At 45.5% G+C, this 17,162-nt stretch overlaps 1 protein-coding gene across 4 annotated transcripts in view; it reads right to left on the bottom strand.

Annotated features, from left to right (window-relative positions):
* MSRA (methionine sulfoxide reductase A) overlaps positions 1-15,803 on the bottom strand; it is a 244,834-nt gene extending 229,031 nt beyond the window's left edge. For 3 of the 4 annotated variants that reach the window (XR_011363697.1, XM_069975807.1, XM_069975809.1), the window contains exons 1-2: positions 11,633-11,728; positions 1,784-1,994 (exon numbers count right to left, since the gene is read on the bottom strand). Coding sequence is in view for 3 of the 4 variants with exons in the window: in XM_069975807.1 (XP_069831908.1) it covers positions 1,784-1,931 (148 nt within the window). In the remaining variant the exon portion in view is untranslated. Of the gene's footprint in view, positions 1-1,783; positions 1,995-11,632; positions 11,729-15,717 lie in introns of those variants that run through there. The other variant, XM_069975808.1, reaches the window with a different exon arrangement.
* Positions 15,804-17,162: the final 1,359 nt, after the last annotated feature.

The following is a 17,162-nucleotide window of genomic DNA, read 5'->3' as shown; positions in this document are numbered from 1 at the left end:
CTACAAGCAGCTCAGGGTGATATGAACAAACCACTGAGCACATGTGACCACTAGCACTGGACACATTGAGAGGACATGACATATACAGCAGGGGGTAACATCCCAATACATACTTCAGCTGCTGCAAAACATCATAATAAACAAAATTAAAGGGGTTATCTGGGAGCACTCACTTACCTTCCTGACTATTCTCATGAAGCCACAATTAGTGACTGAAGCAGGACACTGGTGCAGCCACCGACTGGCTGAGCGAGCATATCTACTTGATGACCCTGGACCTGGTAGTGCTGCACAGTGGGACCAGGGCTTTGTTAGAAGGGCCGGGGTAGTAAGAAAGTTAAGTACAGGTCAGTTTAATTCTTACCACCAGTCTGAGCAAAATTCTCCCTGGATAACCACTTTAAATGGTCCCAAAATGTTCAAAAAACTTTTGAAGTGTCCTGTGAGTGTTCATGAGAAAAGGTTCTGACCATTATATCACCTGTATATGGCATTCTCACCAGTTTTCCCCTCTGCAGGCTGCATCTTTAATCCTTGATTGTCCCTGAGCCTCTATGATGTCTCCATATAATGGACACACAGAGGAGAGGATCCTACTCTACAGCAACTCTATAATGCACCCTCAGAAGCAGCAGCAGCATTGAGGACAATATAGAGTGGTAATGAGCAGTGTAAGCTGTAAATCACCCTCCCTCTCCTTAGCCTTCTATAGTCCACATGATCCCTCAGTGAGTTGATCTATTTGGATATTTGTCTGAGTTTATTTTTCTCTAAAATATATCACTTTCTTGCATTCACTGGCACTATTGATTTATGCAAAATTTTTTAAAAGGTTAGTGGCCATTTAATAGATTCAAAAATTGATCGATGTGCTCCAATGCCAAATGTCATGTAAGCTTGACAAATGTCTATGTTTTATTTTAAATCAGTAAAAACTATTTAAAAAAAGTTATATGGGTAAAAGTAATATGTACTAAATACACCTAAATAGTATCTAGTCCTGAAGACTACAAGCTTCAAGCACCCTCTGGATTGTCCAAACCCGACTGATCGGCATTTGAACACCGGTGATTGAAGAAGTTGGATGCTGCCCTAAGGCTGCCTGCATAATAATAGATACAGTGTATGGCCTATCGCTGTATCCATGTTTTCCCAGACTCCTTAGGGCAGCATTCAACTTCTCCAGGCACCGCTATACAAATGCAGAGGATTCGGGCGAGAAGTTTGGACATTAAAAAAAAAAAAAAAAAAAGACTCCCAGTAAAATATGTATGATGCCCTATGGCCAGGGTAACTTTTTGGAAGACATAAGTGTATGGCAAATGGAGTATTCAACAACTGGACCATAACACGTGGTGGTAGGTTGGTATGGGCATGCTATGTTTTTTCAGGACCTGGATAATTGGTATTATTGAAAAGAAAACATGAAAAACTATTGCTTCTTGTTGCTAAACACATAAGAAAAAAACTTGAAGTCCTGTAAAGGCAGCACTTTTTCCTGTCACTCACTTTTCAGCTTAGCTGTACAGACTGGGACAGAGGGAGCAGAGTCCTCTCACTGCTAATAGTAGAGGGGGTTATTATTATACTGTGCTACTTCTGGAGACAAGGAATAATAATAAAACTAAATGCACTAAAAGGTTTCTGAATGCAGCTCCTCTGGGGGAGGGGTTGTTCCCCATTACTTCCTGAAGACAAAATATGACATATTACTTACTGACAACTTACAAAATAAAGGCATGGACAAAGAATCTGTAAGATGACCTTCTAAGCTGAGGCCTACCTGAATGTGATATCTTCTCAGATCTGCCAGCCAGAGCCTCGGCACTGCTGGGTAGCTGGGTTTTGGAGCTCATGTCTCCCATGTATGTGCCCCCTATCAGCTGGAAGAGTAATATTCGGGAGGTGAGGAGACGAGGCGAGGTCAGCATGAGCCTGAGGAGGACCCAGGGGGATTCACAGCTCCAGGATCGGGGTCACCAGACGATATCGTTCTGTACAGGGAATAAATATCAACTTAATTATGGACTCATATTCATCCAGCCACAGTACAAAAATGATGCGAGTTAGAGGGGTATTCTCACTTTAGAATGTTATAACTAGCAGATTGGTGGGGTCTGACCACTGGGACCCCCGGTGATCATAAGAATGCAGGAAAACTGTGTCCATAAATGAATGGACCGCACTACAAGTCTTTGTTTAAGAGTCTGTGTTTATTTAGGGGTCTGGGGTATGTATAACTTTAGGGGTATGTATTTATTTAAAGGGTTTGGTCTGGGGTCTGTATTCATTTAGGGGTCTGGTCTTTGGTATATGTTTATTTATAGGTCTTGTATGAGGTCTTTAGTTGAGGTCTCTATTTGCTCATGGGGGCTGGTTTGTGGCATGCATTTGTTTATTGGTTTAGTAAGGTGCCTGTATCAGTTTAGGGGGTCTGGTCTGCGGCTACATTAATTTAGGGAGTCTTGCATCTGTATTTGTTTGGGGGTTGTCTGGGGTCTGTATTAGTTAAGGAGGTCTGCTCTGCGGTGTGCGTTAGTTTGGGGGGGGGGGTGGTTGTATTATTTTGAGGTCTGTTTTGAGGATGTATTCAGGGCTGTGAAGTCGGAGTGGTGGAGTCGGGGTCTAAGCTAGTTTTGGCTGGAGTCGGAGTCGGAAAAAAATGTACCGACTTTGACTCCAGCTTTAAAAAAAATCTTTAAAAAATGTAGAATTGAATTTTGATATGAATTTTACAAGTTTTGCTCATAATTATATATTTTATGAGCTACATTCTAATAGGACACTGGCCCTATTACATAAGGGTGGTCGGGGGAATATATCAGTAATAGGACACTGGCCCTATTAGATAAGGGTGGTCGGGGGAATATATCAGTAATAGGACACTGGCCCTATTAGATATGGGTGGTCGAGGAATATATCAGTAATAGGACACTGGCCCTATTACATAAGGGGGGACGGGGAATATATCAGTAATAGGACACTGGCCCTATTACATAAGGGTCACTATTTGGCAGTTTGTTTCTGAGCTGGAAGAGTCCATTGTGTGTGTGTGGGGGGGGGGGGGGGGGGAGATCTGTGCTGTTCTCTTCCTGGATGCTGGATGATTGTATATGAGCAGCAGTGTAATATAAGGAGGAGGAGAAGACATAAGTAATGTAGCAGTAACCTCTGTCCTCAGTGTTCTTTGGCTGCAGCTGTATGTGTGTGTGTGTGTGTGTTTGTGTGCGCGCGCTATGGCTGCAACAGACTGTGTGTGTATGCTATGCCTGCAGCAGGCTGTGTGTGTGTGTGCTACGGCTGCAGCAAGCTGTGTGTATATGCTATGGCTGCAGTAGGCTGTGTCTGTGCCATGACTGCAGCAGGCTGTGTGTGTGTGTGTGTGTGTGTGCTATGGCTGAAGCAAGCTGTGTGTGTGTGTGTGTGTGTGCGTGCGTGCACTATGGCTGCAGCAGCAGGCTGTGTGTGTGTGTGTGTGTGTGTGTGTGTGCACTATGGCTGCAGCAGGTTGGGTGTATGTGTGCTATGGCCGCAGCAAGCCAAGTGTGTGTGTGTGTGTGTGGTGTGCACTATGGCTGCAGAAAGCTGTGTGTGTGTGTGTGCTGTGGCTGCAGCAGGCTGTGTGTGTGCTATAGCTGCAGCAGGCTGTGTGGGTGTTTGTGTATGCTATGGCTGCAGCAGGCTGTGTGTGTGTGCATGCTATTGCGTGCCCCCACAGTGACCTTCTATATCACTATGTGTGACCCCACTCTATATTACTATGTGTGACCCCTCTCTATATCACTATGGCTGATCTCTACATTACAGGTATCTGGCAGTGTTAGCAGTGTTTCTTTAACCCCTTAGCGACCCATGACGTATCTGATACGTCATGGTGCCGCTCGGGGTGTTCAGAGCGGGGTCCCGCTGGGACCCCGCTCTGAACGGCGCTGATCCCGGCTGACACGTGCAGCCGGGCAGTGCCTCTATTAGCCGGCGCGGGTCCCGTTGCCGCGCCGGCTAATTAAGCCTCTAAGTGCAGCTGTCAAACCTGACAGCTGCACTTAGAGGCTTCAGACCTCACGTCCCTGGTGTCTAGTGGGACGGATCTCCCCCCCGCGATGCGATCGCGGGGGGGAGATCCGTTCTTCTGCCCGTGCCGGGCCTCAGCGTCGGAATGACGCTGATCCCGGCTCGGCAATAGATTGCTATGGCCTGCAGCAGGCCATAGTAATCTATGACCGATCTAATCGATCTTTGCTGTGTATATACACAGCATTGATCTCTATGAGAGATCAGTGCTGTCTATATACAAGTCCCCCAGGGGGGCTTCTAGTTACAGTAAAAAAAAAAAAGTAAAAAAGTGTTTTTATTAATAAAAAATCCCCTCCCCTAATAAAAGTCCAAATCACCCCCCTTTTCCCATTTTATAAATATAAATTAATAAATAAATAAACATATTTAGTATTGCCGCGCGCGTAATCGCCCGAACTATTAATTAATCACATTCCTGATCTCGCACGGTAAACGGCGTCAGCGCAAAAAAATTCCAAAGTGCAAAATTGCGCATTTTTGGTCGCATCAAATCCAGAAAAAATGTAATAAAAACGATCAAAAAGTCGTATATGCGCAATCAAGGTACCGATAGAAAGAACACATCATGGCGCAAAAACTGACACCTCACACAGCCCCATAGACCAAAGGATAAAAGCGCTATAAGCCTGGGAATGGAGCGATTTTAAGGAACGTATATTTGTTAACAATGGTTTGAATTTTTTACAGGCCATCAGATACAATATAAGTTATACATGTTATATATCATAGTAATCGTAACGACTTGAGGAACATGCATAACAAGTCAGTTTTACCATAGGACGGACGGCGTAAATGCAAAACTCCCCGAAATCAAAACAAATTCGTTTTTTTTCAATTTGACAGCGCAAATGATTTTTTTCCGGTTTCGCAGCATATGTTATGGAAAAATAATGCCTGTCATTGCAAAGTACAATTGGTTTCGCTAAAAATAAGCGCTCATATACGTCTCTAGGTGAAAAAATGCAAGCGCTATGGACTTTTAAACTTAAAATGGAATAAGCAAAAGCGCAAAAACTAAAATAGGCTTTGACCTTAAGGGGTTAAGTATTGTGAATATTTAGTTAGAAACCTATAGAAGATTGTCAGCAGGAAAAGACCACCTGCTCTATCTAGTCTAGTTGTGAGTAGTTCAGGACATGGAGGCTGGAGACTGGCTGCATCCACTACTCACACAGGAGAATCTGCTTTATATACAGTATTCCTTTATTTATTCAGAAGTCGCCCCAGGATCATGTAGGACATTAGGGAGAAGCTGCTGAGCCAGTGTGATAAATAACTCCCCTGGTATATGACTGTCAGAGTTGGAGTCAGTCCTGATAAAATTCAGAAGTCGGGAGTCGGAGTCGGTCCTGATAAAATTCGGGAGTCGGAGTCGGTCCTGATAAAATTCAGGAGTCGGAGTCGGAGCTGCGGCTTACCGACTCCACAGCCCTGGATGTATTAGCTTATGGGGTTGGGTCCGTATTAGTTTATGGAATTTGGTCTATAGATGTATTAGTTTATGGAGTCTGATCTATGGATGTATTAGTTTATGTGGTCTTTTTTGTATTTTTATAATGGGAAACTATTCTCAGTTTATTATTATTTAACCTGATGATTTCTCCTTTTGGGGCACAGCTGAAGATAATAAGTCATTTTAAAAATGACTTATTAGCATAGGGATTAAACTGCTAATATTACAGAAACCGCGCCAAAGATGAGGGTAAAAAAATCTTCATTCTCAGCTCCTGTGCACAAAAGAGAGACATTAGAAGTGTCTAACCTGCTGATAGTTTCGCTTCAAATGGGTATCCAGCATTAGAAAAACATGGTATCTTTGGTCAGTTTGGGTGTAGTGTTTTTCTAATGCTGGATAACCCCTTTAGGTAGCGTTCACACGTACAGGATTTGCAACAGATTTTATAGCGCAGATTTGAATCTGCAGTTTTGCTTTGAATCTGAAACTTCAAATCTGCGCCATCAAATTTGCTGCAGATCCTGTACGTGTGAACCCCTTAAGGGTTTTGGTCTAGAGCCTGTTCTTATTTATGGTCTGGGGTCAGTGTTTATTTAGGGTTGTTGTCTGGGGTCTGTATTACATGGGTTGTTTTCTGGGGTCTATTACATGGAGCAATAATTAGACGAATTGGACATAGAGACAACGATCATTGCAAATCATCGGCCACCGACCGCGCATTGCTCTGTATGCGTCCGCAGGCTGTGGCTTCTGAGCTGACAGGCCTCTCTGAAGCCACATGGCATGGTGCCGGTATAGATACAGAGCAGAGAGGAAGACCAAAAGCGTGGACAGGTGAAGTATTTATTGTTTGGGCAAGGATTGCACGGACATTGCTAACAATTGGTAAACGATTATCGGGCCATGTAATAGGCCCAGTAAATCTAGCAGATTGTAGCTCGTTTATGGTATTGATTGGGCCTTCATCAGTCCGTGTAATACCCGTGTAATAGAACCCTTAGTTTATGGTTACGGTCTGGGGTCTGTGTTTATTTAGGATTATGGTCTGGGGTCTGTGTTTATTTAGGATTATGGTCTAGGACCTGTGTTTATTTAGGGTTCTGGTCTGGGGTCTGTGCTTATTTAGGATTATGGTCTGGGGTCTGTGCTTATTTAGGATTATGGTCTGGGGGCTGTGCTTATTTAGGATTATGGTCTGGGGTCTGTGCTTATTTAGGATTATGGTCTGGGGGCTGTGCTTATTTAGGATTATGGTCTGGGGGCTGTGCTTATTTAGGATTATGGTCTGGGGCTGTGCTTATTTATGATTATGGTCTGGGGTCTGTGCTTATTTAGGGTTGTAGTCTGGGGTCTGTACTTATTTAGGATTATGGTGTGGGGTCTGTGCTTATTTAGGATTATGGTCTGGGGTCTGTGTTTATTTAGGATTATGGTCTGGGGTCTGTGCTTATTTAGGGTTGTAGTCTGGGGTCTGTACTTATTTAGGATTATGGTGTGGGGTCTGTACTTATTTAGGATTATGGTCTGGGGTCTGTGCTTATTTAGGATTATGGTCTGGGGTCTGTGCTTATTTAGGATTATGGTCTGGGGTCTGTGCTTATTTAGGGTTGTAGTCTGGGGTCTGTACTTATTTAGGATTATGGTGTGGGGTCTGTACTTATTTAGGATTATGGTCTGGGGTCTGTGCTTATTTAGGATTATGGTGTGGGGTCTGTGCTTATTTAGGGTTCTGGTCTGGGGTCTGTGCTTATTTAGGATTATGGTCTGGGGTCTGTGCTTATTTAGGATTACGGTGTGGGGTCTGTACTTATTTAGGATTATGGTCTGGGGGCTGTGCTTATTTAGGATTATGGTCTGGGGTCTGTGCTTATTTAGGATTATGGTCTGGGGTCTGTACTTATTTATGATTATGGTCTGGGGTCTGTGCTTATTTAGGGTTCTGGTCTGAGGTCTGGGATTATTTAGGGTTCTGGTCTGAGGTCTGGGATTATTTAGGGTTCTGGTCTGAGGTCTGGGATTATTTAGGGTTGTAGTCTTGGGTCTGTACTTATTTAGGGTTGTAGTCTGGGGTCTGTGCTTATTTAGGGTTCTGGTCTGAGGTCTGGGATTATTTAGGGTTCTGGTCTGAGGTCTGGGATTATTTAGGGTTCTGGTCTGAGGACTGGGATTATTTAGGGTTGTAGTCTTGGGTCTGTACTTATTTAGGGTTGTAGTCTGGGGTCTGTGCTTATTTAGGGTTCTGGTCTGAGGTCTGGGATTATTTAGGGTTCTGGTCTGGGATCTGTGTTTATTTAGGGTTGTATTCTGGGGGTCTGTATTAGTTATGGGGTCTGTATTTATTTAGGGATCTGGTGCCTGGTCTGCACTTGAAGTAGAGAGCGCCCATGTAAACCCTATGAAAGATACAGGAACCTTTCTAGTGTCGTCTATGGTCGTGTTACATAACATAGGACACAGATTGCACGTGTGTGATGTAACCACTATGTGCCAATCCCTGCTCCACATCCTATGTCAGGTAGGAGGACGTCGCAGCACATGCATCAGCAGGTTATCGGTTTATAAGCTACTAGAAAATCACATAATATGGATGATCCCACAGAAACTGAGCAGAAAAAAACAACATTAGGGGGCGCAGCAGGGGACCACACATCCCACCTACTCAGTGTTTGCACATGTCGAGTCCTCTTTCCAGCTTTATAGCTATAAAATAATTGTGGGAAGTAAAGTTTTCCAGTATACATCCTGCTGTGTACATTCTCTGCTTGCTGTCAGAGAATGGCAACATTATCGCTTAAATTCTGACGAAAGTTCCGACGTTTTTAAAATCTGTCAGCAGGCAGGGGCAGGGGGGAACATAATAAACAATCACTACTTACCTCTCCCCATGGCTACTAAGCACAGTGTCACAGGCTCCAAGACCCCCGCAGAAGGCATTTTCCCCCCAAGTTCCAATGCCATCACAATTAGGGGAAAATATTCAACCCGGCTGATGGACTGCCCCATCAGCCAATCAGTGACTGCAGAAGTGTCCTGCCCCAGTCACGGATTGGCTGAGGAGGCAGTCCATCAGCTGTGTTGTGGCGATCCAGCCGAAGGAGATGCCTGAGCCGGCAGGGGGTCCCAGAGCAGCAATCCAGCGATGCAAAGGTACGGGGAGGGGTAAGTAGGGATTGTTTATTATTTTGCTCCGCCGGCTGACAAATTGTATCAAAACGCTGGACTCCTTTAAAATCTGTCAAGACCTGAAACTTCTTATAGCTGAGGGCATGTAACTATTGCAGCCTCCTCTCCTGATAATCTGCTACAATGTGTCAGTGTGGAGGAGAAAGCTACAGATTACTACATAGAGAGGGTTACACAACACCGGAGTGACCCAAGAGACAACCAGGGGTTATGTAATATAACATGTAGGGAAATAGATGTAGATAGATAGATAGATAGATAGATAGGAGATAGATAGATAGATAGATAGATAGATAGATAGATAGATAGATAGATAGATAATAGGTATTACAGTGACTATCTGTATCTCGATCACTATATACACTGTGGATCCATATTTAGCATCTAGAACCATGAAGGACTGTACGTGATATAGTCCTCCCCCTCCCCCCCCCCCCCTTACTCTATGTGCAGTCCTCCGCACCACCCACAAGGTTCTGCTCTAAAATCGCTTTATTTCATTGATGGACAGTGTCCCCTAGACGGGAGATGGGGCCCAACTGCTGTGAAGCCCTCCTAGGGGACACTGCCCACTGATGAAATGAGGTCAGAGAGGGGGCTGACAGTATCACTTGAAAGCCTCCCCGTCCATACAGGTGAGTGTATATAATGGGGGAGCACCCCCCCAACCACCACACCTTATTATATACTCATCTACATGGACAGGTAAATAATACAAAGCTAAACACTTGGTAAATCACCCATAGCAACCAATCAGATTCCAGATCTCTGAAAGGGGAAAGCTGGGATGTGATTGGTTGCTATGGGCAACAGCTCCTCTGGATGATAAATCACACGGGTCTCCTCACTGAGGCGTCCCCTGACACACTGCGGACATGTACAGCTGCAGCACAGTGTAATCCGCCATCTGATAGTCCAGAAAGTGTTTCCTGTACAGCTCAATAATGTGGGGTCTGATACAGACAGGAGGATAAGAGCGATTCTGAGCCGCTGTAATATGGTGACCGTGGTGGATGAGAATACATGAAGTCAGGGTGCCCCCATACTGACTGACAGCGCCCCCATACTGACTGACAGCGCCCCATACTGACTGACAGCGCCCCCATACTGACTGACAGCGTCCTTATACTGACTGACAGCGCCCCCATCCTGACTGACAGCGCCCCCATACTAACTGACAGCGCCACCATACTGACTGACAGCGGCCCCTATACTGACAGCGCCACCATACTGACTGACAGCGCCCCCATACTAACTGACAGCGTCCTTATACTGACTGACAGCGCCCCCATCCTGACTGACAGCGCCCCCATTCTGAGTGACAGCGCCCCCATACTAACTGACAGCGTCCTTATACTGACTGACAGCGCCACCATACTGACTGACAGCGCCCCCATACTAACTGACAGCGTCCTTATACTGACAGCGCCACCATACTGACTGACAGCGGCCCCTATACTGACAGCGCCCCCATACTGACTGACAGCGGCCCCTATACTGACAGCGCCCCCATACTGACTGACAGCGCCCCCATACTGACTGACAGCGTCCTTATACTGACTGACAGCGCCCCCACACTGACTGACAGCGTCCTTATACTGACTGACAGCGCCCCCATACTGACAGCGTCCTTATACTGACTGACAGTGCCCCCATACTGACTGACAGCGGCCCCTATACTGACAGCACCCCCACACTGACTGACAGCACCCCCATACTGACTGACAGCGCCCCCATACTGACTGACAGCGTCCTTATACTGACTGACAGCACTCCCATACTGACTGACAGCGTCCTTATACTGACTGACAGCGCCCCCATACTGACTGACAGCGGCCCCTATACTGACAGCGCCCCCCCATACTGACTGACAGCGTCCCCATACTGACAGCGCTCCCATACTGACTGACAGCGTCCTTATACTGACTGACAGCGCCCTTATACTGACTGACAGCACCCCCATACTGACTGACAGCACCCCCATACTGACTGACAGCGTCCTTATACTGACTGACAGCGACAGCGTCCTTATACTGACTGACAGCGTCCTTATACCGACTGACAGCACCCCCATACTGACTGACAGCTCCCCAATACTGACTGACAGCACCCCCATACTGACTGACAGCGTCCTTATACCGACTGACAACGTCCTTATACTGACTGACAGCGCCCTTATACTGACTGACAGCACCCCCATACTGACTGACAGCTCCCCAATACTGACTGACAGCACCCCCATACTGACTGACAGCGTCCTTATACCGACTGACAACGTCCTTATACTGACTGACAGCGCCCTTATACTGACTGACAGCACCCCCATACTGACTGACAGCTCCCCAATAATGACTGAAAGCGCCCCCATACTGACTGACAGTGTCCTTATACTGACTGACAGCTGCCCAATAATGACCAGCACCCCTATACTGACAGAGCTCCCAAACTGACTGACAGTGCCCCAGTGACACCTGTCAATCACAGTGGGGGGGAGGGTTAAGAAATGTCTCTCTCTCTCTCTCTCTCTCTCTCTCTCTGTGCATTATGGTTCCTGATCTCTCCTGGAGTTCTATAACACTGATCCCACAACCTCTGGTTCTACAGCTGCAGAACTACAATTCCCAGCATCGCCAGAAGCCTTTGCGGTTTGGACATGCTGGGAATTGTAGTTCTGCAACAGTTGGAGAGCCACAGGTAGGAGCACACGGCTCTATAACCTTACATGTCACTTATATATAGTAATGTACGCCATCTGCTAATCCAGAACTTTCGATAATCCGGAAGGGACCATATTCCGTTATCATACATAGCACAGCGTACAGACAGTGAGAGCAGCGACCGCCAGACATCAGATCTACGCGACATATATACTATATACACAGCATCGGCCTCCAGACTGAGCACACAGCGCAAACTTACCCGAAACCAGCGCCGAGACATAAGCAAGTTACCTAACAGGAGGACAGCAGGTACGAACTACAACTTCCGGCATGCTGCAGAGTGACTACAACTACGGCGTCCTGCCGGGGACAAGAGGAGGCGGAACGCGTTACTCCAGTGATCAGGTGCTATTACAGCTCATACATAACTCATAATCCTGTGATGTGTTACAGCTATATTATAACTACACTCATGGTTATTATTGTCATTATTGTTATCATTCATATCTTAATAATATATATATATATATATATATATACATATATATATATATATATATATATATATATATATATATATGATAAAATGCATGATTAATGATAACAAAAACATCAATTCTGGTAACTATTTACTGTAAATATTGTGTATATATATATATATATATATATACATATATAGTTGGAACAGCGGAACCTCCTTAAGGTGCACAGTCTCCGTCAGGTAAGCCCGCACCTGATATTCAAATAGCAAAAAAAAGGGTGTGGAGACAACATTCATCCGGTGGAAAATATTTTTTTAGTTTATTTTAAGCCATTGCATATAAAAATACCGACGTTTCGGCTCTAACACTCCTGAGCCTTTCTCAAGTAGGCACCACCGGATGAATGCTGTCTCCACACCCTTTTTTTTGCTATATATATTTGTTTTTATACTTTTATTGTGCTTGTCCAGTACTCTGTAGAGTACCATAAGACTGACTACTGAAAAGCCTTATACCTGCAAACTGGGGAAAAAGGGCAAACATAAGTGTATTACTCCCCTAGTAAAATGTTCTGCATGTATACTGTGGTCCCTTAGAGGGGTTATTCAGGATTAGTAGAACATCCCCACTCTTATACTCAGTTTATGTGCGGTATTGTAGCTCAGTTCGGATAAAATTAATTGTAATACCAAAAACAACCTTAAGGACAGGGTGGCGCCGTCATGTTCAGAATTATTACCACCCTGTAGCTTGGGACCACACTCTAGTACAGGAGCGTACAACCTGAGGCCCTCTGGCAGTTACAAAACTACAATTACTATTATGTCTGAACAGATAATGGGCATGATGGGAACTGTAGTTTTTCAATAGTTGAAGGGCCACGGTCTGTGCACCACTGCACTAGTGTATATAGAGATATATGTTGCACGCTGGAGTCCGGCATTCCTGCACGGTAGTGGTGTACACTGTAGAAGACCTCAGGAGGCAATGCAGTTCTACTCTATGCCTGGTACAGGCTGTAATAGAGTATCCTCTCAGAGTCCACAGTATAAGAGGCCAGGGAGATGGGGTATTTGGGTCAGGCCTCCATGCCTGTGTAATGTAAGGCATCACCTCTGATTACTCCGGGTCTCATCAGGTTTCATTGTGGACACTTGTAGAGTTTTTGCACTTTATCTATTAATATCAGTAATGTGAGTGAATCTAGTGAAGTGTTGATGGATATGAGCAGGGGGTGCTAGCAGCCGCGGTCCAGCGGGATTCTACACATTTACAATTAGCACATGCTTAAATAACCTCGCTCCGGGATTAGCTTCTGCGCCTGTTCAGACCTGTGAGCTGCTCTGGTAGATTTTCTCATCTTACACATTTATAACCTACAGGATATCTCATACATGTCTAATGGTGCCGTTCCTTCATATTTATTGGTTCTTGGCTGCCATCTCATCATATGGCACTAGGTTTGTGGGAAACCCATTCCTGGCATAGGTGTAGGTCCCAGAGGTGGAACCCTTACCTATTATCTGTGCATATAGTGTATGGAGGACAAAGAGATCTTTGTCCGTGCTGACACACTGACTTCTTTTTGTCCCTAATATATGCAAAGAGTTCACTACCAATTCTTCAATGGTTGTTCGGGGAGAAGTCTGAATGATTGCATGTTCTCTAGTGACCGAGGCCATCATAGATGTTGTATCTCAACAAAACCCCCATAGTGAAGTGCAATACTTACCTGTCCTTTCTACATTTCTTGGTTCTCCAGACATCCTTCCCCTGGGCCGGACTGCCCGTCTGGCAATTCGGGCAAATGCTAGATGGGCCGGTGTGCTAAGTGGGCCAGACCATGGACAGCTTGATGGTTGGCTTTTCCCCAGGAAAGCACCTACCCTGCACTTCACAAGATAGTAAGTCATTGGTTAAAGAAAGCCCTGTAGTTCAGACAGCACCATGCAGGAGAGGAGTCAGCCATCAGATTGGAGTCCTGTATCCAGCCATTCCTATACCCTTCATCTACAAGGTCCCAGCAGGCCCAACCTCCTTATGGTTGCTGCAGCTCCGACCTTGGTGGAAAAGGATATTTCTTATCAAAACTAATCCAGGCAGGGCTGACAATCAGAGAAGAGTAATTTAGGTAAAAACCCAATAGCTTATTGCAAGGGGGGGGGGGGGGTTAACAGAGGGGTGAGGCTTTGCAGGAATACAGGCCGTGCTCAGTGGTGGAGAGGAATCTTAGGTGCAGGGGTCCTGCCAGCTCCTGCCGGCCAGTTACAAGGTTCATTAGTCAACAACAACAAAAGCAGGTGAGAATGGCAATGTGTGTGTGTGCTGCTGACTGGCATGTGTAGTGAGAGTGATAGGAGTATTTTTGATAGTATTTGTCCATTGTATTTATAACAGCCCTCTCTTCCACGTGCCTTGCTTAGTCTGGCCCCTCCCCAATGACCTGTCTGGCACGGGTGACCCCACCAGGAGTAATACTCCCGCCAGCTTAGCTCATGGGATCACCAAGGCACGCAAGCTCCCTCACCACGTCAAGGTGAAGGCACCATGAGGGAGCCCCTCCACCCTAACCCGATTACCCATCCCAACCCTAAATTTGCCTCTCCTTTGCTAAAACCTACATAGAACTCCTAAGAACTGTGAGCCCAAGCCCTTCCAGGAACCCTTCCGAGCTCAGGCCTGCCCAACCCCCTAACATCACCTTACCCTACCCAGCCCCGCTCCAGCCCTCTAACGTGGACCCTTCTTTCGCCCTTCCCAGCCCAGGCCCACCCCAGCCCCCTAATGCGGACCCTTCCTTCGCCCTTACCAGGCCTGGCCCACCCCAGCCCCCTAACGCGGACCTTCCAGGCACCTTTACCGGCTCTGGCCCGCCCCAGCCCCCTAACATGGACCCTCCCTTCGCCCTTCCCAGCACAGGCCCACCCCAGCCCCCTAATGCGGATCCTCCCTTCTCCCTTACTAGGCCCGCCCCAGCCCCCTAATGCGGACTCTCCCATCGCCCTTCCCAGCCCAGGCCCGCCCCAGCCCCCTAACATGGACCCTCTCATCACCCTTACCAGCCCAGGCCCACCCCAGCCCTAAAACGCGAACCCTCCCTTCGCCCTTACCAGCCATGGCTCACCCCAGCCTCCTAATGCGGACCCTCCAGGCACCTTTACCGGCCCGCCCCAGCCCCCTAACACAGACCCTCCCTTCGCCCTTCCCAGCACAGGCGCACCCCGGCCACATAATGCGGATCCTCCCTTCGCCCTTACTAGGCCCGCCCCAGCCCCTAACGCGGACCCTCCCGACACTTGTCCTAGCCCAGACCTCCTAGTGATTATACACTGATGCCATTTCCTTACACACTATGGGCACATATAGGGATTAGCCTTACAGTAGTAATGACCTTTGCTGCTCATAGCAACCATTTACAGCACAGCTTTCATTTTACTAAATCTCGAATATTTGAAAGCTGAGCTGTGATTGGTTGTTATGGCAATAGGGGACGTTCCTACTGTAAGACTGCCTAACAAGACTCCCCCTATACATTCTAATATCCAGTCTGTATAAAGCAGCACAACCTGCCACTGAGGAGGCTGCAGACACCCCCATATTCCTCTATGGGCCAGATTAGAGAGCTATGTATAATCTGAATGGCGGCCATATAACACTAGAGGCTACTGGCTGCTGTCTCTTGGAGATGACAGCTTCTCCTTACAGATGTCCATGGCCTCCATTACTAATGTCATCTGTGTCCTGTACAGATCAGTCTGATAAATGTCAGCTAGTTACAAGGCCCCCTAACATGACCAGTCTCCCCCCATGATCAGTGTCCCTCTCCACTGTCCTGTGTGCGGCGTGTACCAGTAATACTTACCAGTAGATGTTCTGGGATGTACCTGGGATGCTGTGCCGACTTGTTTACAGCTCCTATGATTGTGGCAGTTGGTCGCCAGCCTCAGTTTAAAACTATAACATGCTGTGATTGGAGAATTCCTTTTTTTTTTTTTTTTTTACTGAAATAGCTTTATTAACAAGTTGTTTTTAAGATACAAACAATGTACCTTGCAGCAGCTCCAGCTAAGAAGCAGCACACAATAAATTATTTGAAATAAATTATTTTAAATCCAATACACAGCATGACAGTATACCACTATACATCATATCACATGTTTTGTAGTTATCAAGATTTAATTTTTTTTTTAAGGGACACTTCAGCTTCGACAATGAGGTGTGGTGTGGTGTGGTGTGGTGTGTGTGTGTAGTGGCTGACAATTTTTTCAGCTTTTTTTTACTACTTTTTCTTATTAACCCTTAGGGGACGCAGTTAGTTTTGAGGTTTATGACACGGCAAAATTTGTCAAATATGACATGTGTTACTTTAAGAATCAATAACTTTGGAATGCTTTTATCGATCCTTGTGATTCTAAGATTGTTTTTTATGTGACAAATTCTACTTTATGTTACTGGTAAATTTAGGTTTATAACTTCAGAATTTTTTTGTGAAAAACTCCAAAATGTTGTAAAAAATAAAAAAAAATAGCATCTACATTTGAAAGTCTCTGCCAATAAGGAAAATAGTAGTACTACATATATTATTTATTAATTCATATCTAGAGCATGTATACTTTATATTAACAGCATTTGGTGAACATGCTTTTACTTTTTTAGGATGTTATAGGCCGTAAATGTATAGTAGCAATTTTCAAATTCTTCATGAAAATTTCAAACTGAGAAATTCTTTAGGCACCAGTTCAGTTTTAGAGTATATTTTAGAGGCCTGTACACTAGAAACCCCCATAATTTACCCCATTTTGAAATCTTCACCCTTTCAAGTATTCAAATTTACATTCATACATTTTTTTTTTACAGGATTTCACAGGAATAATTGCAAAGTAAGAGTGAAAAGTTCAAATTAGCATTTAGTTTGCAGAGAATTCAATTGTAATCCTATGCATTTTTTACCATACCGATTACAGTTACGGATCCACCAATGCCGGCAATCGCCAATGCTCGAACCCCTTTGGGGTAAGTGTAGAGTAGGATGTAGTGGAGTTGATAGGGTTGTACTGAGGTAGCATAGTAGAGAGGAGGGTGCAGTGAGAGTCTCAACTTAAGTAGTAGTGTGCTCTGCCGGGATGTTGCAGTGTGTAGAAGGATGCTTGTAGAAGAAAAAGAAACAACCTGTGCCTATGTATTAACCTTTTCCTATAGTCTTCACACCACCTTATCTCCACTAGCTTTGGAGAAACCGTACTAATAGGTGACACAGGCCCCAGACCTTGTTACCTGGGATGAGCAGAGTGCTGAGGGTTTCCTGCT

The sequence above is a fragment of the Dendropsophus ebraccatus genome, chromosome 6 (assembly GCF_027789765.1).
Source record: "Dendropsophus ebraccatus isolate aDenEbr1 chromosome 6, aDenEbr1.pat, whole genome shotgun sequence".
NCBI classification, from domain to species: domain Eukaryota; kingdom Metazoa; phylum Chordata; class Amphibia; order Anura; family Hylidae; genus Dendropsophus; species Dendropsophus ebraccatus.
This window is presented reverse-complemented; position numbering and strand designations above follow the sequence as displayed.